This window comes from Rhincodon typus, chromosome 14 (genome assembly GCF_021869965.1).
Source record: "Rhincodon typus isolate 14 chromosome 14, sRhiTyp1.1, whole genome shotgun sequence".
NCBI lineage: Eukaryota > Metazoa > Chordata > Chondrichthyes > Orectolobiformes > Rhincodontidae > Rhincodon > Rhincodon typus.
In genome coordinates, this window is record NC_063345.1 from 8,849,558 (window position 1) to 8,876,572 (window position 27,015).

Sequence of the window (27,015 nt, forward strand, 5' to 3'; positions counted from 1 at the left end):
CTTCCTCAGTTAACTGGAGTCTTACCTCTAAATTATGTCATAGCCTCAAGCCAGTTTAAGCAGAAGAGTGGTGGGGAACTCCCGTTCCTTTATCTGTTGTCTCTTTGACAGAAGGGTTACAGAAATCTTGGAAAAATGGCATGAAGATGTTTTGTGCAGAGGCCCATATTTCTAAACTTATGGGACGGGTTTTAATCTTTCCTTCAGCCAAAACTGGATACAGTTCAAGTTTTGATCAATGATCTTTATGCATACCTTTCTCTGTCTTGAAATCTATGGATCTGATAATGATTTAAGCCATTGCTTAAATTCACTTCATCAGTTCCATCCTAGATCCTTCCCTTTAGATAAGTTCAGTTAGGGTCATTAATTTCTCCTGTAACTGGAGTTAATCTGAATGCCATAACACTGTGTTCAATAGAGTAGCAGGAGCTACTGAAGGAACAGTGCTTATTGAAAGCAGTGGGATATTGAGTGTTATTTCCATCTTGATGAAGTGGTATCAGTGCAGTACTTGCCAAGACTAACATGTTTTGGAGCTCAAGGCTGCAACAGATGCAAGGTTTTTTTCAGTTCAGTCCGAGTTGGTCCTTCCGTCTGCCTATTTACAGCCACAGTTGGAGACTATCTGTTTTGCAAGGGAAGCATAGGGAGATTAGGAGTGTTGTTTGGCTTTTAAAGGCTGGCTGACCTCAATAATAGTGGCATGTATACCAATAATATTTGGGCATATGCTAATAACAATGGTGCATTATTTTGATAGTGATACATATATATTGATAATGCTGATACACATATTAATAAAGTGGGCCATATAGTCATGCCATTGATGATTATTCTTTATGGGATGTGGGTGTCAGTGCACCATTCATTGCCGGTCCCTAACTGCCCTGAAGTAATTGTGTAGATCCAGCTTCATGAACCATAACTGTTTTACTTTAGTACGACTCAGTAACTTATAACACCATTTCAGAGGGAAAATAAGAGTCAGCTGCGTTGCTAACAGTCTGGAGTCACATGTAGGCCAGGCAAAGTAGCGAGGGTAAATTTCCTTCCAGAAAGGATATTAACAAATCAGGTAGCTGTTTTACGCATAGTGTGTATCTGTTAGAGCATATGTATTAATAGTAGTGTTGAATGAATAATGAAAACCCATAACATAGAAATGTACAGCACGGGAATGGGCCCGTCGGCCCACAATGTTGGGCTGAACATGATGCCTCTCCCCCCAACAACAATAAGGATACAATCCCCTCAGTCCTCACATATCACCCCACCAACCTCCAAATGCAACACATCATCCTCCGACATTTCCGCCACCTACAATCAGGCCCCACCACCAAAAAGATATTTCACTGCACACCCCTGTCTGCTTTCCGTAGGGACTGTTCACTCTGTGACTCCCTCGTCAGCTTCACACTCCCCACCAACTTCTCCACCGCACCTGGTACCTTTCCCTGCAACCGCAGGAGCTACTACACCTGCCCCTACACCTCCCTCCCACCCCCCATCTCATCTTCGTCCAAGGCCCCAAACAATCCTTTCAGATCCGGCAGAGATTCACCTGCACTTCACCTAACCTGATCTGTTGTATCCGTTGCTCCCGATGTGGTCCCCTCTATATCAGGGAGACCGAACGCAGATTCAGGGACCAGTTTGCGGAGCATCTCTGCTGTGCACGTACCAACCAACCTGACTTTCCGGCTGCCATCCACTTCAACTCCCCCAGTGACATGCCCATCCCTGGCCTCCCCCACTGAGTGAGGCCAAACGTAAACTGGAGGAACAACACCTCATATTTCGCCTTGGGAGCTTACAGCCCATGGCCTGAATATTGACTTCACCAGCTTCAAAATTTCTCCTCCCCCAACATGTCCATCTTCCTACTCACCTATCCACTCCACCCTTCCCACTGACCAACCACAATATCCCCCACCTGTTTCTACCTATCTCCATCTCACCCACCCACCCCCTCTCCCATTTATCTCTGGGCTCCTCTACCCCTGCCCAGTCCTGATGAAGGATTTCAGCCCAAAACGTTGACTTCCCTGCTCCTGTTGTCTGAACTGCTGTGCTTTTCCAGCTCCACATTTATTGACTTAAATAAATTTCATCTGCCTGTCCTTGGTCCATATCTTTCCATTCCTTGCATATTCATACGCTTATCTAAACGTCCCTTAAATGCCCCTATCGTGTCTGCCTCCACCACCACCGCAGGCAGCCAGTTCCACACACCTACCACTCTCTGTGTAAAAAAATACTTGCCCCTCACATCTCCTTTGAACTTACCCCCTCTCACCTTAGTAGATAATAGAGCATATATAAATAATGGTGATTTCCAGGAGCTTTGTCTCCCCTTCTCTCATATCATTTTAATCACTGTACACAAGTTGCAGTTCTTAAACAATATAAAACTCCGCTTTATCCAGAGCACTGTAGGACTGCTGTCCCATTAGAGAGAGACGACTGGTGGTGAGTTTGACTTGAGGGTCACCACGCTTCAGGCAAGTATGAAGGTTGAGAAGACACGACCTTCATGGTAATGCTAATGATGCCTCTATGAGCAGCAGTGCATAAGTATAATGGGTTGGGTGTAAATTATATTTGCAATCTATTACAAGTACAGATTGCAAAATGTTGAGGTTGAGGATTAAACAGCTGGTACATTTGTTTACTTCTGTCCAGCTGTTCAGACAGGCTTGCAGCAGTACCAGTGCAAAAGCATGCTAAATAAAAACAACCGCTTCAAAGATAATGCCAGGACCAGGTGATTATTTTTCCCCCCTCAAGTAGACAATTGTCTTTTGAGTTCACTAGGACAAAGCCTTTGCATGGCTGTGTGTCTTGTCTTTCCAAGCAGCAAGTGTGATTTTACAGTAAGTGACAAGTGGCAGTGGTGGGGAGACATTAGACTCAGCACTCCTTTCTGCTGACCTCTGAGAACAGATTACCGTCCCCGGGTATGACAGAGACTGGCTGTTCAACTCTCCAAAAGCACAGATGCTTGACTGTGACTGATGATTACTGTTCTGCAGGTCTCATAATGCTGATTACTACATGCAAGAGGCCAAGAAGCTGAAACACAGAGCTGACGCACTGGTAAGACATGCTTTCTTCTTTCTAGTATTTTTTTTCTCTTGTATCAATGAAATAACCTAAATTAATAGTTACAAGAGGAGGCTGCTGCTGTATCGCTGGTGAGAAGTGAAATTATGTTGCCGCTTGGTGAGATTCACATCACTAAAGTTCTTTTCTTTTTTAATTTTCAGCTTGATAAGTTTGGAAAAGCAGTTAATTATGCAGATGCAGCACTATCATTCATTGAATGTGGAAATGCCATGGAGCGTGATCCATTAGAAGCGAAATCCCCATACACCATGTATTCTGAGACCGTGGAACTCATCAGGTTAATGTCTTTTTGAAGATAATTTTACTAATCATTTTTAGATGATAATTAATAACCTGCTGTGAGGAAATCAGGATAGAAGATTAAGATCTATACAGTGATGTCACATATCAGAACTTAATATTTAAAGTGACTTGTAACACATGCTATTTTGTTCCCTCATAATTTATGTATGTTATTATTTCATGATGTTTGGAATCACCTGACTAACTATGTGACCAAATAAAAAGTTCACCTTGCACCAAATCTATGGGAGATAATACCTGACCTCAGAGGAGCTAGGTAATGCATATGGTAAATTAACTCAGAAAGGAGAGGTCACATACTTTAGAAGGAAGAAAGAGGGAAAGACAGACTTGCACTTATATAGAATTTTGCACTCGGGATTGTTTAGTGAGCGCTGCCCAATTGTGAAACACATCCAAAAGTAAAAGTTTTGTTCCTGTTATTGGCGTGGGCCATTTGAGTACAGTCTTTTTGCTATCGCTTACAAATAAGCAAGAAAACATGCTGTTGATTCAATTTCCCGATCGTTTGGGCATACTGCCAATGTACCCAACATCGTAACAGCACTGGAACTCATGCCTGATGTTGCTCAATTGTGTGGTTGGTGGAAAATTATTTTTTGACTTATGGTGGCATTCTTTCGGAGTAAAATATCAGTCACGCCACCATAGCTCAGTAACAGCATGAAATGCTTCCTTGACTTGCTGTTCAGATTTTTGAAAAAAAAATGAATCCAAGGCCCAATCCAGAACTCGTATCAATAGTCTGATTTCCTACAGCAACAAAGTATTGTTTGCACAACTTGCACTGACAATTAAACAGCCAAAATGTGTCAAGTTCTTGACTGAACCGGAGGGTAGCATAAAGTTTAGATGGTCCTTAATTATGGAATAGGAGAGGGAAACAGGAAAAGGAAGGTGTCATCTTTTAGATGAGTTGTTAAACTGAGAACCTCTATGTTCTCTCAGGTGGATGTGAAATATTACAGCACACCGTTCAAAGAAGAGCTGGGAGCTCTCCAGAGTAATCTAGGCCAAAGTTTATTCCTCAGGCAACACTTAAATCAGATTGTCTGTCCATAATCACATTGCTTAGCTGTGGGAGCAAATTAGCTACTGTGTTTCCAACATCACAACAGTACAAGCAGCTTGGAAGGCACATGGTATGTTGGCCTTTATAACGAGAATTTGAGTACAGAAGCAGAGATGTCTTGCTTCTAATTGTATAGAACCATGGTGGTATGCACCTGGAGTAATGGGTGAAGTCACGGTCCCTTGCCTAAGGAAAGATACTTACTATAGAGGGAGAGCAGCAGAGATTTACCAGATTAATTCCTGGGATGTCCTATGAGGGTAGACTGGGGGGATTGGGCCTACATTATCTACAGTTGAAAAGAATGAGGTGAGATCTCATTAAAAATGCACAAATTTTTGAAAAGATTGGACAGGGGAGAAGCAGAATGGATGCTTCCCATAGGCTCTAGAACCAACAGTTACCATCTTCAAATAAGAAGCAAGGACTGAAACAGGTAAGAACCTCTTCACTCAGAGTTTACTGAATCTTTGGAGTTCTCTGCCCCAGAGGACTCAAACATTAGGTAAGTTCACGATTGAGATCAATAGATATTTAGTTAGCAGTGATGTCAAGGGACATGGGAAAAATGAAAAAAAATCGCATTCAGGTAGATGATGAGTTATGAACTAGAATGGGAGAGTAGACTCAAGGGGCAGAATGGCTTAATCCTCTAAGTATTCTTCAGAAGTACTTTATTGGCTGCAAAATAAAGGGATATCCTGAGGTTGTTCAAGGTACAATTTAAGTGCAATTTAGTTTAGGAGACGCAATGGCCCCAGTGGTATTATCGCTGGACTGTTAATTCAGAGACCCAGAAAATGTTCTGGGTTTGGTGGTGGAATTTGAATTCAATAAATGTCTGGAATTAAGAATCTAATGATGACCATGAATCCATTGTTGGGGAAAAACCCATCTGGTTCACTAATGTCCTTTGGGGAAGGAAACTGCTATCTTTACCTGGTCTGGATTACATGTGACTCCAGACCCACAGCAATGTGGTTGACTCTTAACTGCCCTCTGGGCAATTAGGGATGGGCAATAAATACTGCCCTAGCCAGCGACGCCCTCATCCCGTGAATGAGTAAAGGAAAAAAAAGTGCACATCATTGATTATGATTGATGTACACCTTAATTCCATTTACCTATCTTGATTTCAGATATCCTTACTCAACAGAAATCTATATAAGCCGACCAGAAAAATAATTGGGGATGTGCCAGTAGAGATCAATAACTCATTCTGAAGCCTGTTGTGAATTTAATGTTTTCCTATATATGTGTCCATATGTTTGTAGCTATTTTATCAGCTATACACGAAGTGATGTTGTTGCACCATAATATAAAAGGTCACTTCCTTCATTAGCTGGGGCATGATGTCTAATTTTAGTAACTGCAACAAGATGAAAATTGAGAGATCAGACTTGTTGATGCAAATGTTTCCCTTTTACGTCCCCAAGCTACAAAATCATATTAAGTTGAGATGTCACAGTGACTGAGTGCCTGATGACACCAGTTCCTCAGGCTGTAGAATGTAGAACAAAATCTCATCTTGCTTTTCACATTGCTACACACAAGGAATCAAGCTTAACAGCTCAATTCAGCAATAATGCAGTCCCTTTCCAGAGCACCTATGATGATGTGTGTGCACATCTCACAAAATGCCATGTAAATGAACTTGAAGCCGAGAGTTTAGATCTTACAATGTGGGTATTTTCACACCTGAATGGTTCAAAATGGGTTTAGCGCTGTGTGGTGAACAATGCGAGTGTGCTATTTGCTGTCAATTTTCACGGATCAGCTCAGAGTTGTATTTCTGCATAGCTACAAATGGCTGTGTGTATGGAGCACAGTAGGGAGGTAATTAGGACTCTTGGACATTATACATGGCTCCCTATCTTTTTTCCTTTTCATTGGATTCAGTAAAAAAAAGGACTTGGCAGATTGTAGAATGGGTGATGGATGTGATAACGCAACATTCTCACTCCTAGCCAAGAGTGGGATTTGTCTGCAAGGAGATATTTTGATTCCAGTTGGAAAATCCAGACGGTTGTACATTAAGACCAATGTGTCACTTTGTGCAAAGGATAGATATTGCTCATATGTTTCCCCTATTTCTGAAAAAGTAATAAACGCTGCTCACGCATTGCACACCAGTCAGGATCATTGATTGTGTGTTGTTTCTTTCCCAAGGTATGCCATGAGGTTAAAGAATTTCACGGGTTCTATGGCCACATTAGCTGATAAGAAACTGGCAGTTTTATGGTGAGTTTCAGTGAGTCAGCTATCAGGTGAATGAACTTCCAGTCAACTACTTTGTGATGTTATAAGTGTATCATTACTTCATCAAGAAAATAAATTACCTTCTCACACATTCGGAAATTATAGAAGATTCCGCAATGCTATTTTGTGACATTTATTCATTACCTTAATTCCTTACTTTGCTTAACCAGGCAAAATGTGCAATTTTAACTTTGTGTCAATCTATCTGTACTGTGTTCCTCAAGAATCCAACATGAGAAACATCATTTACATAAATTGTATTGCTTTACTGAGTGTTAACCTTAACACAATGTATCTCTAATTTGATCTAGTTACCGATGCTTGTCACTTCTCTATTTGCGAATGTTCAGACTTAAGAAGGACCATGCTATGAAGTATTCCCGATCCTTGATGGAATATTTTAAGGTATTTTAATGATTTTGGTGGGGGGTGGAGTATGTTTTTAAAATACGCTGTCATCATAGCAGTGTTTATTCAAGTGTTATACATTGCTGAGTCCAGCTGCCTTCCCCCAGTGGTAAACCCTGGTTTCTAAGCAACATTACTGGGCTAAGGCAACCAGATGGACAAGTTAGAATGCATTTCCTCAAATAGCTGATAGCGAAAATGAAGAGACATAATCTTACAATTATAGCTAATCTAGGTAAAAGAAGAAATTAAGAAACAGTTCTTCCCTTTAAAAACGGCTAGTTAGAATCCACAACTCTTTCTCGTAAATGACCATGGATGCTGGGGACACTTGGAACATTCAAGGCTGAGGTTATTAGATTTTGCTAGACAAGGCCTCTTCTGGAGTGGAGTACTGTGTCCAGTTCTGGTCACCCTGTTATAGGAAAGGTATTATTAAGCTGGAGGGGGTTTTGAAGGGATTTATCAGGAGGTTTCCAGGTGTGGAAGGTTTGAGTCATAAAGCAAGGCTGGGACTTTTCTCACTGGACCATAGGAAGTTGAAAGGGGACCTTATGAAGGTTTATGAAATTATGAGGGGTATAGATAGGGTTAATGAAAGATGTCTTTTCCCCAGCATGGAGGATTTCAAGACTAGGGGGCATATTTTTAAGGTGTGAGGAAAGAGATTTATAAAAGACATGGGTAAATTTTTTACACTGAGGGTGGTTTGCGTGTGGAATGAACTTCCTGAGGAAGTAGTGGATATGGGTACAATTACAACATTTAAAAGACACTTAGATAAGTACATGAATAGGAAAGGTTTGGAGGGATATGGGCCAAGAGCAGGCAGGTGGGACTCGTTTATTTTAGGATTATGTTCAGCATGGACTGTTTGGACCAACGGGTCTGTTTCTGCATTATTTGTCTCTATGACTCTATGACCTGTAAGGGTACCTTGGGAAAAGGAGCGACAGTGGGGTAAATGGCTCAGAGGTAGACAACAACCGTGGGCTTGTTGAATGGAGTAACAGACTCAATGGGCTGAATGGCCTCTAGTTCCTATGCTTTAAATGCCAGAAACCAGTTCATTGGTATTATTCTCACTAAAGTAGCTTCAGCATGATCTTAAACTGCTGGGAATATTTCCATAAAGAACAGGACATCAGGAGAACCTTAAAAGTTTTTAAAGTGACAAATATCTTGATAGCTCTGATAGTGAAAAGCTATCCCCTCGAGTTGGTGGGAGTCACTGTCATCAATTTTAAGGTGATCAGTAAGAAAGTGAGGAGGGACTTAGGAGAAGCTTGTTTACATGTTGACTTGGAACAACAACAGCGAGTGCTAGAGAAACTCAGCAGCTCTGGCAGCATCTGTGGAGAAAAAATAGAGTCAGTGTTTCAAGTCCGTTCCTTCTGGGCCCTACTTAATGTATCGTAACCAGTACCAAGTTCCATTTACCCATTGCCCACTGTGCTCACTAACCTACAATGGCTCCCATTCGGGCAATACCTTGATTTCATATTTCCCATCCTGGTTTTCAAACACCTGTACAGCCTAGCACCTTGCTAGCTCTGTAAACCAGGGCTTCCGAAAGTGGGGAGAGGGACCCCAAGTGCAGTTGCAAGCAGAAACTTTGGGGTTGCAAGCTCTGAGATGGCAATTGCCACAATAGATTCTGGCCAAGTTATAACTTTGCACCTTCTCTCGAACACGCTCCCAGTTCCTCCACTCTCACTAATGGGTCACAACAACTTTTAAATCTTAAAATGGGGTCAAAGTTGGAAAATTTGGCAAGGACTGCTGTAACCTCCCCAGCCCAACAAGCCTTCAATATCACTGAACTTCTTGAATTTTGGCCTCTTGATTTTAATCAGTCAATTAGTGATGGCTATTTTTATCAGCTGCCCTGGGCTAAAGCTCTGAAATTCTCTCCCTGAACCTCTTCACCTCTCCTCCACTCTCTATCTTTGTGTAAGATGCTTCTTAAAATCTGTGACTTTCACCAAACTCTGGTCATCTATCCTAACATGTGTCAAATGTTGACTAACAGAGCCCTCATGAAGCACCTTGGGATATTTTACTGTCAGGGTGCTGTAGAAATGCAAATTGTTGGTGAATGTGCTTTAAACATCCATAGCTTTGCTATACTTTAGCATCTCCTTGATCCCAGCAGCAACTTCCAGTCTCCATTTATTCTAAAGAGTATCAAACTACATTTGTTAAATGGATTAAATGTTCTTATTGATTTTATTTTTAATGGTCAGCACTTGAAATTCAATCTGACACCCAGTTCTCCAAATATCTTTGTCAACATTTATTCATCATCTGCACATTATGTCTGGAGTGAATTGCAAAATGAATATTTGAGTAGTCAGCGCTTGCTGGTTGTCTGTTCTGAACTGCCATTTGATTGATATTCTGATCCAAGCAGTATGTTTCCTAGTGGACTTCTGGTCCCTTTGGATACATCAACCCGCGCTTGATTACTTTGACGTCAATTCCAGGTAGAATTTTCTGGAATATCTCTGCAGTAAGCTTTTCACCAGGATGAGACAGCACAAAAGTCAGCCATATTTGTTGTCCATCCTGTGTAAGTGTTCCTTCATGAAGCAATCCTATTAGAAATGAGCAGTTGCTGGGCCACTTCAAAGGTCACTAAAGGTCAATGGTATGGTTGCGTTGGGGTTATTAGTCAAGCTGTTGGCTTTTGGAAAGAAAACAGAAAGTGCTGGAGAAATCAGCAGGCCTGGCAGCATCTGTGAAGAAAGAATCAAGGGTTAATGCTTCAAGTCCAGTATGTCTCTTCTTCAGAATTAACATTTGAAACAATAACTCTGCCTCTCTCTCTTCACAGATGCTGTTAGACAAGCTGAATTTCTCCAACAATTGCTGTTCTCATTTCAGATCTCTATCATTTGCAGTATTTTGCTTTTGTTTTGAGTGTTGGCTTTTGAAACCTTCCAGAATGGTTGAGGCTAATCCACAAACCATCAGATTTATAGCTTTCCAGAGCAAAATTTGAACTTGTTGCCTTTAATTCATTGTTTATACTCAGTATTACCGTATCCTATATTCCCTTTGTAACATACCTTGGGATTCTTCTTTGCATCAATGATGCTGTTTGATTCAAGCAGTGGAAAAGTTGGTTGTACTATTAATATTATGGCATCCATTGTTAATACAGCCAAGAAGTTGTCTCTTGTGATGATTATGGATATATTTCAATATGTTGTTGCTCTTTCACCTAATTTTAACTAATGTAGCAACAAAGCCCTTCACAATGTATGTTGCAGCATGACACTTCCCCATGCGAAGAAATGATCTTAAACTGGATATGTTTTACTGCTCATTGGAAAACCAGTAGAGGTCTCTTGTATTCTCATGCATGACTTTTTCTGTTACAGAGTTCCTCAAAAGCCTCACAAGCTCCTTCGCCTTGGGGAACAAATGGAAAGTAAGTTCCCCCTTCATAATTCTCAGGGACCAAATTGCTGGAATGAGGTGTCTGTCAGTACCAACAATTACTACTGTGGCAGCACAGTTGTCCACAAGTTGCAGAGTTCAAGGTTCAAGTCCAACGCCAGAGCCTAATGACAAAAACAAGTTGACACAGGTTTTCCAGTTGCTGCATTGTCATCTTTCTAATGAGATGTTAAACTGAGGCAAAATTAGCTATCTTCCGTGGATGTAAAAGATCCTAGGCTTTTCTTTTAAGAAGGGGAGGTAATCCTGGTATCCTGGCCAATATGAATCGTTCAATCAACAAGTCAAAAAATAGATTAGCTGGTCATGATCACTCTCATGCCTCTACTTGTCACAGACTCATACACTTTTGCTAACCTTTTCCTTTTATGAATACCTGCAGAAGCTTTTACACCTCACGTTTTATGTTTCTTTCTACTTTTTATTCATATTCTATTCTCTCTCTCTTTATCAATTCAGTTCCCCTTTGCTGACTCTCTCCCAATCCTCAGGCTTACAATATTTTTTGACAATTTTATAATCCTCCACCTTTGATCTAATGCAATCTTTAATTTTCCTTGTTAACCATTGCTGTTTTGCTTTTCCTGTTTCCTACTTTGACTTATAGTAATATATGATTTTATTTTGAAAACCAAGCAGTATTTCTAAACATGTGACCAATGCCTACCTATCAAACTTTTTAATGTATTTTCCAATTCACCACAGACAGCTGTTCTTACCTCTGTAATTACTCTTGCTAAGACTTAAGGGCTGTACTTTCAGATTGGATTGCATCATTTTCAAACTTAATGGAAAATTCCATTATTCCCTAAAAGTCATTTTATTGCAAGACTTTTAATGAACCTTTTCTCATTGCATAATAATAGATCTAAAATAGCCTGTTTTCTAGTTGGCTCCCTAACTTATTACTCCAGAAAACTTTCTCAAACACATTCTAGGAATTCATGCTCCACAGCATTGATGCTCGTTATACTTGTCCACCCTATATGCAGATTGAAGTCAGCCATGATTACTTCATTTCCCCTTGCTACATACATTCTAATGTCCTTATTTATACTGTGCCCTACATTACTATTTGGTAGCCTAAAAACCACAGCTACCAGTGTTTGATGCCCATTGCTGTTTCTTAGCTCCACCCAGATTCCTATTCTTTCACTAATATATCAATACCTTTCCTTATTATCAGCACTAGCCACCTCCTTTCCCTCTTAGTCCCTTGTTCCTAAATGTCAAATACCCTTTAATGTTTGGTTCCCACTCTTGGTTGCCATGCCGCCACATCTCTATAATGACAATTAAATCATACTCTTTAAATTTGACTAGCACCATGAATTTACCTATTTTGTTGGTGAATGCTGCGTGCATTCAAATAGAGTGTTTTTTTTATCATGCTGTTTTAATACTATTCTGTATTTTGACCCTGGTTGATTTCAGGACTTGTTTCTGCTGCTTTACTATTTCATTTACAGCTTTTCTATTTCCCATAGGCAATTTGTTTTCATTCTAAAGTTCCGCCCTAAGAGTGCTAGCAAATCTTCCTCAGGAAGATGTTACTCCTGGATATTGGGTCAAGGGCAGGAGAGTTTTTTTTTTGGCAAAAATAACAGTGGAGTGACACAAATTAAATTGCAACTTGTGGTAATTAACAATTCAGGGGGTTTCTCTCACTCGACACAAGTTGCTGGATGATTTGCATATTAATAACAGTCTGCATCATTCATGTGCCAAGTATATAGGAGATCCCAACCGTATGAGATTACCAAGCTTCCTCAGCTACCTTCATTGTGTACATTGAGAGTGCTTGTCTTTGCTTCAGGAGTGATCAGGGTATAACCAGGCCAGCTTTCTCGTGTTCCAGCCACTTTCAGTCACACTTGTCTTTATATTTAACACGCGATCCTTTCATTTCTTTCTCCTGTCCAGGGACTTGATATAACCTTGCAATACACTGGCTGCCTTCGATAAAGGAGAATTGTCAACAGTTAATGTGATTTACTCGCCTCCTGAGCTGCCATCTTTCAATTTAATATCGACCTTTAGTCTCAGAGTCACAATGTTTAGATTTGCTGAAGGACTGATGCATATTTTATTGATAGATGTTAAGATCTAGTTTAAAAGCAATCCAAGTCACGGTTGATCAGCAAATAGTTGATCACTTTTACAATGCCTGGTGATTGTGATTATGACTGAGAATTTAGCTGGATTTAATCTGGCCTAAATGTTTTTCAATACAACATTTATTCAGGGCTCTTGTCAGAACCAATAAGGAAGGATTGAGTGTAATTATTATGAATGAAATAACAGAGCTCTGATTGATTCATAAAATAGGATCATGCATCAGAGTGTTAATCAAGCTCCTCTGAGCGTTTGCAAGCTGTTTAAAGTATTGATCACAAAAGCAGCCCACTAACATAGTGAACAAAGGGACTGCCTACAGGTTCAGCAGCATCTGTTTCCTCCAATATGACTGTTTGTTTCCTAATTATATTAAGATTTTAAGGAGATAAACAGGCTAGATTTGAGTCAGTCAATTGGCTTTTTCTCGACGGAGTCCCTCTCTAGCTGTCTGCTGTATCCCAGTTTTGACCTTCTGGTCACTTCATCAACACCTGCTAGCATGTAGCACCACTAGCTGTGCCAATGTTCAAAACTGCATGGCCAAGCACAATTTTATTTTGCCCAAGTTGTCAACAACATCTTTTATCTTTTTGAAGGCACATTACAGAACAGGAGTCTTGCATTAATATTGCGACTTTCTCAAGCACAGGGCATCCCCAAGCACTTTGAAATCAATGAAGCATTTTTCAAAAGTGTGATCATTGTTGTAATATGGGAAATGTGATAGCAAATGTACACAGCGTGATGCCATAACCACCCACGTGGTAGTGTTCAGAGAGGGCGGGTCAGCTTTACTTGTTAACGACCAGATCATGTGTTTCAGTGATGTTGTTTGGGGAATGAATATTGGCCAGTACAGGTAGTTCTCCTATAACGTGATAGTTGCCTTCTTGTGTGACCTCGCGCTGTAGAAAATTGCCATAGAAAATTGTGATGTAGGGAAATTGCTATAGAAAATTGCTATACATGTACAGCAGAAGAAAGTTTGCGTTTTTGAAACAGCATCTATGATTTGTCAATTTTATTACAGCCAATTCACATAACTAAACATGCATTCTAGTAGAACTACCTGTATACTAGAGGTATCCTGTTTGCTGTTCCTCAAAATAATGTCATGAGACACACATGAGGGTGGCACGGCGGCTCAGTGGTTAGCACTACTGCCTCATGGCACCAGGGACCCGGGTTCGATTCCACCCTCGGGCGGCTGCCTGTGTGGAGTTTGAGCATTCTCTCTGTATTTGCATGGGTTTTCTCCAGGTGCTCTGATTTCATTCCACAATCCAAAGATGTGCAGTTGTGCATGGCTGACAAGGGAAGTCCAGGAGCAGCATAAAAGCAAAAGAGAAAGCTTATAATGTGGCGAAGGGCAGTGGGAAGCTGGGGGATTATGAAGCCTACAAAGACCAACAGAGGACAACTAAAGAAGAAATAAGGAGGGTAAGCTAGCAAGTAACACGAAAGAAGATTGCGAGAGTTTCTTCAGATCGATAAAGGGAAAAAGTGATGCAAAAGTAGACATTGGCCTCACTGGAAAATGTCGCTGGAGAAGAAGTAGAGTAATGGGGAACAAAGAATTAGTGGAGGAACTGAACAAGTACTTTGTGTTAGTCTTCATGGATGAAGACATGAGTAACGTCCCAAAAATTCAAGAGAGTCAAGGGTCAGAGGTGAGTATGGTGGCCATCACCAAGGACAAAGTGCTAGAAAGACTGAAAGGTCTGAAGGTGGATAAATCACATGGACCGGATGGACGACACCCTAGAGTTCTGAAGGAGATAAAAGAGATAGAGGAGGCTTTAATGGTGATCTTTCAGGAATCACTGGAGTCAGGGAAGGTCCGAGAGGACTAGAAAATCACTTGTGTAATACTCCTGTTTAAAAAGGGAGTAAGGCAAAAGACGAGAAATTACAGAACGATTAGCCTGGCCTCGGACGTGGGTAAGATTTTGGAGTCCATTGTGAATGATGAGATTTCTGATTACTTGGAAGTGCATGGTTTCATCAAGGGAGGTCATGCCTGAAAAATCTGTTATAATTCTTTGAGGAGGTAACAAGCAGGAGAGCCAATGGATGTGATCTACTTGGACCTCCAGAAGACGTTTGACAAGGTGCCACACAGGAGGCTGCTGAGTAAGATAAGGGCTCATGGTGTTAGAGGCAAGGTGCTAGCATGTATAGAAGATTGGCTGCCTGGCAGAAAGCAGAGAGTAGGGATAAAAGGGTCCTTCTCAGGATGGCGAGGTTGTTTAGCCATGGGGAATGTAGAGTTGCAAGGATGGGGTAGGAGAGTGGGTCTGGTTGGGATGCTGTTCAGAGAGTCAGTTTGAACTTGACAGGCCAAATGTCCTGCTTCCACACTGTAGGGATTCTGTGATTCCTCAAAATAATGTCATGTACAGAAGTAAGCCTCTGTTTAACATCTCATTTGAAAGGTAATGTCTTATAAGAGTGTTGCACTTTCTCTGTTGCACTGGGAGAGCCCCCCATATTATTGAAGGGGTTTAAACCAGGTGATTTTACCTCATTGAGTTGGATTGCTAAGGCTGGTTCCAACCACTCTGAGCTGAGATCAGCTGTGTCAGCAGAGACCAGGGGTCAAATCTGAGAGCACAAGAATTGGAAATTTTGTGTATTCATTCAGAGGATGTGTGTTTTCCTGGTTGGGCCAGCATTTATTGTCCATTACTAATCAGCTTGAGAAGGTGGTGGTGAGCTGCTTTCTTGAACCACTGCAGACCATGTGCTGTAGGTAGACCCACATGTCGTGAGGGAGAGAATTCCAGGATTTTGACTCAATGACAGTGAAGGAATGGTGACATATTTCCAAGTCAGGATGGTGAGTGGCTTGGAGGGGAACTTACAGGATGGTGGTGTTTCATGTATCTGCTGCCTTTGTCCTTCTAGATGGTAGCAATCATAGCTGTGTAAGGATACCCATGAAGTGATATAAAGGACAGAAAACCTGTGAATTGTTGCCTGGGTTAACTTGATTCTGTGATTATGCTTTACAATGCCCATCCCTTACTACCAATACTCTCACCCCTACCTAGCTACCTCCCAAGTTATATGTTTAGGGGCTTGGCTGTACTTTGAGACTTGAGCAGATAAATTAGTCCGGCATTTCAGCACATCTCCCAGTAATTTTCTTATGCAACAGGGTAAATCATGGAGTCACCCTGCTGACCTATAGAAGTCTACAGTTCTGAGTAAAAAGCCCATGCAAAAATATTATCAGATGTTTATTGAAACTAATGTCAACCATTGAGTTGGAGACAGGACGTGGCTTATGGTAGGACGTGGCTTATGGTAGACCACGCACCAAAAAATTGCTTTAGCTCAGCAAACATACAGTTTCAAGACAGCAAACAGTCTACAGAGTCAACTTAAAACACAGTCATTACCAACGGCAGCAAAAAGATATCATAACCAAAACTGCAATAATTTATCATGATAAAAGCAGGGCTGTTTCCTTCAGAAAAATGATGTGGGTGGGGGCTGTTTACTTCAAGACCAATTATATGCCTAAAATAAAACCCTGTCACTCACATAGACTGTTAATCCAGAGACCCAGGTAACGTTTTTGGGATCGGGGTTCGAATCCAATAGTGGAATTTGAATTTATTGAGAAAAAACCTGGAATTAAGAATCTGTTGATGACCATGAAGCCGTTATCAGAAAAATCCATCTGGTTCTCTCAAGCCTTTTGAGGAAGCCTGGTCTGGCCTACGTGTGACTCCAGACCCACAGCAGTGTGGCTGCCTCTTAACAGCCCTCTGAGAAATTAGGGATGAACAATAAATGTTGACCTAGCCAGTGACGCCCACATTCCATGAATGAATAAATAATCAAAGACAAAAATCAAAAATAGACTCTCACGAACCTGCAATATCTTCCACCATGAGGGGCAGGGCCAGCAGATGCACAGATGCACCTCGAGTAGCAGGTTTCTCTGCAAGGCAAACATTAACTCAGAACTGTATAATCTTTCCTTCACTTTCAGTGGGTCAATACTCTGGAAATCCCTTGTAACAGAGCTGTGGTGTGTGTACCCTGAGCAGATGGGTATTAGTAACTCACTCTTAACTTTCTGAAAGACTATTAGGGAACAGAAACAAACCTCGAAACGAAAATAAAAATTGTTTGGTAAGCTGAGATGATGACTTTGCTTCTGCTTGTCTTCCTGCAGAACCACAGGAACAGCCTCCCCTTTATCTCCCAGCCCGTCTCCCGTCAGTTCAGTCGGGTCTCATGGGAGCAGCACAAGCACCACTGGCTCATCTCCCTCAGCGACCATCAGCATTCCACAGCGGATCCACCACATGGCTGCCAGTCACGTCAACATTACCAACAACATCCTCAGGAGTTACGAACACTGGGACACGGCCGACAAGCTGGGCAGAGAGAACAAAGGTCAGAACTATTTCATGAGCTGATGTGATGCATGTGTTCCTTGTTGTAATATGCTGTGTTAAGACTTGGGTGTATGCCTCAGTAAGTGTAAGTATATCGGTGCAGATTCATCAGAATGATAAGGAGAGTCCAGTTATGAAGGTTAGTTGCATAAGCATGTTTTGAAGAATAGAGGGGTGAGCTGATCGAACCATTTAAAATAAAAACCAAAAGAACTGCGGATGCTGTAAATCAGGAACAAAAACAAAGTTGCTGGAAAAGCTCAGCAGGTCTGGCAGCATCTGTGAAGGAGGAAACAGAGTTAACGTTTCGGGTCCGGTGACCCTTCCTCAGAACTGTGCCATTTAAAATGTTAACTAAGAACCGAAATTGCTGGAGAAACTCAGCAGGTCTGACAGCATCTGTGGAGAGAGAAACCCAGTTAACATTTTGAGGGCAGTGACCCTTCCTCTGAAGTAGGGTCACTGGACTCAACATTAAATCTGTTTTTCTCTCTCCACAGATGCTGCCAGACCTGCTGAGTTTCTCCAGCAATTTCGTTTTTCATTTTAGATTTCCAACATACGCAGTTTTTTTGTCTTATTTTAGCGTTTATTATGTGAATGGATTTGCAAGGACAATGACAGAGGATTTACTTCCTCTGGTGGGAGAACCAAGGACAGGGAGACATTCAGAGCAAAATCAAATCCAATTTAGCAACAAAGACCTTTAGATGACGTCAAGTTATAGAGGGTAGAGTACCAGAGGCTGGGCTTTTGGAGCTATCAAGAGGTAACAAAGGCATGAATAAAGTTCTCAGCAACAGAGGAGCTGAGGCAGTGATGGTGCTTTTTGGAGGTGGGGAGTCTTTAATGATGATGCAACTATGTCATCAGAAGCTTGACTAAGGGCCAAAGATAACACAAAGATAACTATCTTCCTCATCCAGATTTAACATTGATGTAAAGGTTGTCTTTACATCATTTTAGTTTAATAAGTAAAGATTTGAAAAAAAAAAGCAAAATGTACATTCTCATTTTCTAAACAGAAAATGTTTTTGCTTTAAAATATATTACTTGTAATACTATGCTTACCCACAGTCGTAATCCTCTCACAATTTCTTCGGAACTGATTAGATGCCAGAAGTATAATTTCCCTTTTCAGTTTTGCTTCCAACAGGTCAAATAAATACTGTTTCTGTGAATCATGACATTCCCAGCTCAGCAAGTGAAATGGGATATTAAATCTCATTAAAGAAAAATGAATTCCAACTAAATTATGCTGGATCATGTAAAGCACTTGAACGGTTGTTTGTGATATTTAATTAAAAGTTTAAAGTTAAGAGGTTTTCTATCAAGGCATATTATAGATGAGTGATGTTGTTTGCACAGTAGTTAAGGCTGAATGATACCTAGTTCTGCTCTGAGAATTAACAAGGGATAATATCGATCAAATGTATTTCATTAGATGCAGATAATTGCAAATCAGTTGGAAAGTGCAATATCAAAGATAATCTCAAAGTGTAAACATGATGTGTCTTAGGGAAGGGATTTAAAATAAAGCAGCTTACAAGCTAATGAATGTAAGATGTAAGAATCGTAAAATAATATTACAACACTGGAATGTAACAGCATCATCGATGAGATCTCAGGGCATTGTGAATTGCACTTTGCTCTAAATATGCAGTACAGTGACACTTCATGTTTCATGTTTTCCTTCACTGCAGAGTTTTTTCATGAGCTGGACACACTGATGGGACCACTGACACAGCACAGCAACATGACTACCTTGGTTCGGTACACTCGACAGGGACTGCATTGGCTGAGGGTCGAAGCTCATTTATTATAGTGACTGTGCTGTGCATTCCTTTTCTGCATTTCTGTCTCTACCTCTGCCAGGACCATGACTGGTGGAACCCCTTGCTGCTCTGCAGCTCCGAATTGAGTCACTGACATCGGGGCCTCCTCCAGCCGTCCTTCAGACTCATGGCTATGTTATGGAGCTGGTTGATGCTCCTCCCACCAGAGGGACCTGTACGTAGTACTTCAAAAGAAAACAAAAACGCTGACATCACACGTTTCTGTGAAACTTCGCTGACTTCTTCGGAACGACAGATTCCTGAGGCATTTCGCCACCTTCCGCACTGCCTGGAAGTCGTGTCTAATCAGGACTGTGTTTGAGATGGAGACAAAAGCGTGCCTGAGAGAGAAAAAGACAAAGTGAAATGCCTGAGATGAAAGCAAGTATGTTGAGTCCCTGCTGGATAACTGCGAGAAGAATTGCTCCCGAAGAATTCATTTGTTGCATTCTCTTGCACTTTGGATCATCCAGCCCATGTGAAGAACATGCTGCCTCATGACAGACTGCTGAAGGGGTCAGACTGAGGCGTAAGGTCAAAACTGAGAGCCTGACACATGATGGAGTCATTTGACTCTGTATTTTATACCCTCTTTTTGAAGCTGAAAGTAAACCTACACAGATAGAAATGGAAAATTGTGCATTAAATTGAAGTGCTCTGTCCGTATTTTCCGTGGAGTGAAAACTCATCATCTTACATGTTGTATGGTATGCCTTAGAGATTTGTGATCACAAGCACTTTTTTTTTTGAGAATATTTATTACGATGTAAGTCCTGACACCGAGTTGGAGTGTGAAGAAAGAATTCCATGCTCGTAGCCTCTGCATTTATTAGGGAAGACTCAAATCCTGAGACTGTCTTATCCTTAAAAGCGGTGTTCAATCTTTTGAATTTACATGACAAGACCATCGGATATATCCAACCCTCTTATCTTTTCCATTCCAGGAAGATCTTTCTTTTTTTCATAGTCTTGCAGTCTTTCCTTGACGGTCAAATGCAACATGTGCACCCACAACTATATCCAGAAGAAGAAAACAGTCCCCGTACAAAATTGATGGCGAACAATTTGTGAATTGATGGTCCAAGGACAGAAACAATGAAGGATGTTCAACAATCGAAAGCTTTCACCCAAGACGGATGAAAGTGTAAAAAGACAGGACTTTGGAATTGCATTGTGGACAGTTAACTCCCAAGCGCTTTCTAAAAGCACTCATCTGATCTTCCTCAATGCTTATTGTTAGTGGGAGCGAGCTGTTAACTTGTTTGAAAGACATGGGTTCACATCTCATCTTAAATAGTGGAGAGAGAGAGTACAGAAGGAGGCATCAAGTGCTGGCATGCAGAGATCAGGGTTTTCTCCCAGAATGCTACAGGCTGCTCAAACCTGATACAGATCCCTGATGCCAAGTTCCATCAAAATGAAGCATAAAGTATCTGAGAGAGAAGGCTTAAGGAACCCTCTTCACTTAGTGGGAATCTCTTCTAAGGTTTTTTATGGAGCCAGCTGGAGGTAATTTTTAGTGGGAACATAACATGCAATATCGATTTGTTTAACTATGAGTCCTTAGAGTTGTGCTTAAAGCATTCCTGAGCCTGTGTCTGGTAAAAGTTGCAATTATCACTAATGTAATGTCCATTACGTCAATATTGGTTGAGCTTCAGAAGTGAAACACGATGCAAAAAGATTTTAAAAGGAAATCTCATGCTAGATGCTTTGATATTACATATATCTTACAAACGCAGACATCAGTAAGGTTTGGTTACAAAGGCTGTCTGTGCCTTATTACCTTTGGAAAGCACAGCCAAGTTGAGTAAGACATTGTTCCTTGTTTCTGTTTATGTTTCTGTTTCATAACCTATGGAACCTGCAGTCACATCCATGGGCAAGACTCAAAATAATGGGTGTTTGCTCAGTCTCCGGACATGATTGCCGTTTTCAAAAGACCCTGGGCAGAATTTTCTGCTGTTGCTGGTGGCAAGCTTGGAAGTGGGAAGGGTTTTTAATAAATCAGGGTGGTGCCATACTGAAACCCACTACTATCCCCATGGCCAGTCTGCCATCCACTGAGGCCTTTGGATTGCAAATTAGAGGCTGCTTTTAAGCTCCATCCTACTGCTGCCTGTATTAACCCAGTGGCAGGCAGGCTGAACGTCAAACAACCAGATTGTTGTCTCCCATGAGGAGGGGTCAGTCCTGTGATTAAAGAATCTTGCTGTCTGATCAAGGGCCAGGAAATCAAGAAGTGGAAGGGGGGTGGCTGGGTTGTGGTATCACCCCTGCACCGTGCTATCAACTGACCCCCCAGTAGGCATCACCTCATTATGTTCCCAAGGCCTGGGTCACTCCGTAGCATTGGGACCCTCAGTCTGAGTTCCCATGGCAACAGCCATGGCTTCCTGTCCTGCTTGGCCAAGCACAAGAGCTTCTAGTCTCTGATTCGGTTCCCAGGATCTCAAAGTTAGGGAGAGGCCTCCCAGTAGACTTACCACAGCCCAATTGGCTTGTGGATCAGCGAGCCTCCCTGAATATGGGCAACAAGGGTCTCTGTCCAGCCAGGGAGACCCACAACATTTCCAAGATCCCACTTATCCCACAAGAGCACGTTTTCTAACCTGCAGGAAACCTCATTGCCATTCCTACCCATCAAGCAATCATTTATTTCTGCATTGTGGGCCTTCTCGGACACAAAAAAAAGACAAATCTAATTTATTTTTATACCATTTGGTGGTACAGAACTTGAGTATCATTGATAAAAAGACCCATTTCGTCCAAGCTATTCATCTTGCTCTTGTCAGGGCAATTCACAAGAATAGCAATTTTAGGGTAAAACCAACATTTTGGAGAGGGCAGTGCTAATTGGTTGGCAAGCAGATTCTGATTGGTAAAGGCATTGCCATGGAGAATGCACAGGTAAAATGATGACTGACAGTTAACTGCCGGACTTTGCTTAAATTTTAAACCATGCAGGTTTACTCTGATTTGTCAAGGCATTGCCCTGATACATTAACCAATGAGTGACTATCACCTATTTTGTAAAGTTGAAAGAGGTGGAATGCGTGTGCCTATTCTTTCTGTCTGTGAAGAACACGGCCATGTGTAAGAATATGTATCGCTTCTAGTACTCACAAGTACTGTGAACTTGGCTGGCAATCCTATTGTCAGCATAATTCATTGCACACTTGAGATTATCCAACAAATGTTGTCCAATTGTAAAATTCTATCTAATGTTAGGTAATATGTTGTACATTTTGCCAGAGCAACTGGTTGGATGCGGTCAATACCTTGCTTGCTGCATATCAATAAGCTGATTGTATCCTCCACAACACCACTTCTACCAATCCGGGTCCACTTGCTGACCAATCACCACTCTCCTCTGAGCAATATTTCTTGTGAATTGTCTTGATGAGTGCAAACAAAAACCTTTGACAAAATGTGCCTTTCTTCAGCAGACCTTATTTTCATATCTGCGAATGCAGTGAGAGGAAATAAAACTTCTGAATGTCGTATGGTGACCAAGGTCAGCTCCTTCCTTCCAATGCCGAGGGACTGCACCAGTTGAAGCTATTGTCTAAAGCTTAATGACAGAGATATAAAGATCCAGTTCACATGTTGTGAATATATGTTTAATAGGGAAAGATTTGCAGGGAACAGGGAACAGACTGTGACAAATTTCATAGCTCTTTCAAAGAACTGGCATGGAACTGATGGGCAGAATGGCCTCCGATGTATCCAGTCACCCTAAAAATAAATTGTTCAACAGATAGTCTCAAAACTTTCTTTTCTGGCATTTAATTGGACCTATGAAGATTTATGCTGTATTCTATTTTAATTGGGCAGAACTAGATAGGTCTTGACAGGGGAACATAAACTGAGGGCCTGAATTTCTTTATCATGTTAAGTAGGGGCCTAATAATAGCTGTAGCTGCTCTGTTAATGTTGCTAAGGTATAAGAAGAAGGATGAAAGCGGACCATCAGTTTACCATCTTTTAGACAGTGCATCCCTATCTCACATCCTCCCTAGCTACTGCAGTAACCCTTTCTCACCTAACACCTTTCAGGGACACCTCTTGGGAATTTCTTCTGATCAATTAAGTAAACTTTATGGAAACTATGATTATAATCACTGCCTGCATTTTAGCCATTCACTAGAAAACAGGAAGGCCTTGCTACAAATGTTCTAGCTCTGATGGAGATCTATCCAGAGGATATTTGAACTGCAGCACATGGAAGACTAGTCATTGCAAAGGAATGTCACCATTTTAAAAGCTCTACTAGCTTCCACTTTGGTTCTTTTTAAGGCTCATCACCAAATCCAATTTTAATGTACTTAAAAGTTACATTTAAATGCATTGAAGCAAATACAATGAAAGAGCTTGATGCAATGAAGACAACATTGGAATACCATGGAGGAGCTATTACAACTAGTCCATGCTAATATAATGGAACTCTGAAGTGACTCGCGCATGCCTATCTGATAATGTCTTAACATGGGGAATAATGTGAGAATGTGCAGAGGTAAATGACTTCATTACCAGACCTGGGAATCTTATGAGTCAAATTCCAATGCTTTCTTGATGTCACTCACTCAACTCATTGTCATTGATAGAACTAGTTGCCACAAATATTGCTAAGTGCCCCTTTGTTCTGCATGTTATTGCATCCATTCCCCGTAGCCACCTCCTATTTCTCATCTTGATGTTACATGCATGCAACATGAATGTCTTTGGCTCAGGGGAGGCATGGCCTAGTTGTATTATCACTAAACCATTAATCCAGAATCTTAGCTAATGTCTGGGGGACCTGGGGTTCAAATCACGTCCATGGCAGATGGTGGGATTTAAATTCAATAAAGAATCTGGAATTAACAGCCTAATGATGACCATAAAACCATTGCCGATTATCGGGAAAAACCCATCTGGTAAATGTCCTTTAGGGAAGGAAACTGCCATCCTTACCTGGTCTGGCCTACATGTACTACCAGACCCTCAGCAATGTGGTTGACTCTTGATTCCCCTCTGGGCAATTAGGGATGGGCAATAAATGCTGGCCTAGCCAGAGCCACCCACATTCTGTGAGTGAATAAAAATAAATGGAATTACCAGTACAGAAAGAGACCATTTGACTCAATGAGTCCATGCCAGTGCGAATGCTAAACTCATACCTCTTCCTTTCATCAAACTTTATCAGCATTATCTTCTATTCTGTCCTCCCTTCTATTTATGTATCTACACATTAAATGCAATTCATCTCTGTTACTCCTTGCAGTAATTGAGCTCCACATTCCCACTACTCTCTGGATTAAGATGTTTCATGAGTGTTATCTATAAACATGGGTCAGTTTCCACACATATACCCATGACACTTAGCTCGCCCCACCTTGGCTTTACAACCTTTGCTGTGGAGTTTGGCAGCCTGCCTGGTATCCAGGTGAAAACGAAACAACCATCTGCAGCTCCAGTAAGGTTTTCATCATTCCCTTTAAAGGTCACACCAACCATCATTTGAACCTGGTCCAAAATGCTGAATGCCCTCGAGATGTTTAGCTACGTTCTTGGTACTGTATACATGAAAGTTGTTTTACAACATTGAAAGCTCAAACTTAAATCACTTTTGCTGCAAACAGTCCTACAAAAAACGCACGTACAAAATATGTTCAGGTTTCATTTACACTTATATCAGGAATGCAGATTTAAAATTGGATAAGAATTTCTGTGCACACAATGGTGACACAAATTGCAGCCTCAAAGTTTGTCGATGTCAAAGCATTCAGAGAACTAATTATAATATTTTCATCATTGTAAATTGCATTTAAGGAATTATTCACACCAGGATTATCAGATTAAAACAACTTTGATTGATTTATCACCTTCACATTCAAGAGAGCATTGGATGATTATTTGGATAGAAATGGTGTGCAACGTAATGGGGAAAAAAGGCAGGAGATTGGCACTAGGTTTTAGAATGGTGCAACATGATGAGCTGAATAGCCTGCTCCTGCACCATAACAGACCCTGAAGTCAGAGGGTGGCACGGTGGCTCAGTGGTTAGTACTGATGCCTCACAGCACCAAGTACCCAAGTTCAATTCCACCCTTGGGCAACTACCTGTGTGGAGTTTGCACATTCTCCCCGTGTCTGCATGGGATTCCTCCGGGTGCTCCGGTTTCCTCCCACAGTCCAAAGATGTGCAGGTGGATTGGCCGTGCTAATTTCTGCTTTCTCAATGGAGATCAGTGAATGCCAGTGAATGGGACTTTCCATCAGGACCTTTCACTGGTTTTCAGGTGAGGAAAGAACGAAAGGCTGAATTTCACTTTAAGTGCTCGGATTTCTCAGAAACTGTTCCAAATTAAAAACAAATAGGATTATTTCAAAATAAAAGCAGAAATTGGCTGTGGTGTCCAGGGATATGCAGGCTAGGTGGGTTAGCCATGGGAAATACAGGCTTACAGGGCTTGGGCTGGTGGCTCTGGGTCTGGCTGAGTTGCTCTTCGGAGACCAATGGGCCGAATGACCTGCTTCCACACTGTCGGGATTCTATGATAGAAAGACACTTCACGGGAGTAAAATCTGTGGAAAATGGACACTGAAACAAAGAAGGAGACATTATGATAGATGAACAAAGCAAGTCTTATCCAGGATGTCTCGAAGGGAAAGGCAGTTTGCAAATTATAAAGATTTGGTGAGAATTCTGGAGCTCAGGACCCAACCAATAGGTGGCATGGCCACCGATGGTAAAGTGATTTAAACTTGGAGTATCCACGATGCCAGAGTTGAAACAGCACAGTGCACGTGGTGGGCTGTGGGACTGCGAAAGGTCACAAAGATAAGGACAAGAAGAGGCCACAGAGAGATTTTGAACAATAGTGAATAAATTTTAAATTTGACACTTTGGTGGAACAGGAGTCAATGGAGATCAGTGAATGCCAGTGAATGGGACTTTCCATCAGGACCTTTCACTGGTTTTCAGGTGAGGAAAGAACGAAAGGCTGAATTTCACTTTAAGTGCTCGGATTTCTCAGAAACTGTTCCAAATTAAAAACAAATAGGATTATTTCAAAATAAAAGCAGAAATCACTGGGAAACAAAAATCAGCAGGCCTGGAGAGAGAACCAATTGAAGTGCAATATGAGTATCCTTCTGAAGAAGAATCACATTGCATTTGGATGAGGGCTAGCAAGTTTTTTCTCTTATGACTTACCAAACTCATCCAATTGCCTACTTCCCCATCCCTAATATGATCTTCAAACCCAATTCTGTCCTCATTTTACCACACGCCGATCTCAGGCATCCCTTGCACCTTTAAAAGCTTATTGTGTACCCAGGTAGGCACTGCCAGTCTGGAGCTGCCCGACATGGTTCCTGATAATTGCCCCAGACATGGTAGTCAGAGGGAAATCAGCACACTGCTTTGTGGATCAGGAGTAGGGCAGGACCTCCTCTTAACCCAGAAACCAGCAGAAGAAGCCATGCTGTAGACCATGCCAGCTTGGTTGGAGGTTACTAGCCATGTTATAGCAGTCTCAGCCAAGTGTACATGCTACCCTCTTCTCTCTACTACTTCGTCCTCAACTTATATCAGCTACTGTACCCAATTCCCACCAAGGTATAGATACAGTTACAACATTCAAAAGACATTTGGATACGTTCAGGAATAGGAAAGGTTTGGAGGGAATTGGGCCAAGCGCAGGCCGGTGTGACCAGTTTAGTTTGGGAACATGGTCAGCATGGACAGTTGGACCAAAGGGTCAATTTCCTTGCTGTGTAATTCTATGACTCTAAGTGCTGAAGCATCCTGTAAATAGATTGGTGATGTGCAATGACGGTTCTTGGAGGTTGGCACAAATCAGGTACCAATGCTGGTGGCGGCACGGTGGCTCAGTGGTTAGCACTGTTGCCTCACAGCACCAGGGATCCAGGTTCAATTTCACCTTTGGGCAACTGTCTGTGTGGAGTTTGCACTTTCTCTTCATGCCTGTGTGGGTTTCCACCGGGTGCTCCAGTTTCCTCC

The 27,015-nt window shown here is 41.5% G+C and overlaps 1 protein-coding gene across 1 annotated transcript in view; it reads left to right on the top strand.

The window, feature by feature from the left end:
- Nucleotides 1-23,916, top strand: part of LOC109925026 (AF4/FMR2 family member 2-like) — a 138,465-nt gene extending 114,549 nt beyond the window's left edge. The window contains exons 8-14 of the mRNA XM_048605261.1: nucleotides 3,036-3,099; nucleotides 3,270-3,406; nucleotides 6,674-6,745; nucleotides 7,075-7,168; nucleotides 10,558-10,607; nucleotides 16,944-17,167; nucleotides 18,873-23,916. Coding sequence (XP_048461218.1) covers nucleotides 3,036-3,099; nucleotides 3,270-3,406; nucleotides 6,674-6,745; nucleotides 7,075-7,168; nucleotides 10,558-10,607; nucleotides 16,944-17,167; nucleotides 18,873-18,994 — 763 coding nt within the window. The 3' untranslated portion in view covers nucleotides 18,995-23,916. The remainder of the gene's footprint in view (nucleotides 1-3,035; nucleotides 3,100-3,269; nucleotides 3,407-6,673; nucleotides 6,746-7,074; nucleotides 7,169-10,557; nucleotides 10,608-16,943; nucleotides 17,168-18,872) is intronic.
- Nucleotides 23,917-27,015: the final 3,099 nt, after the last annotated feature.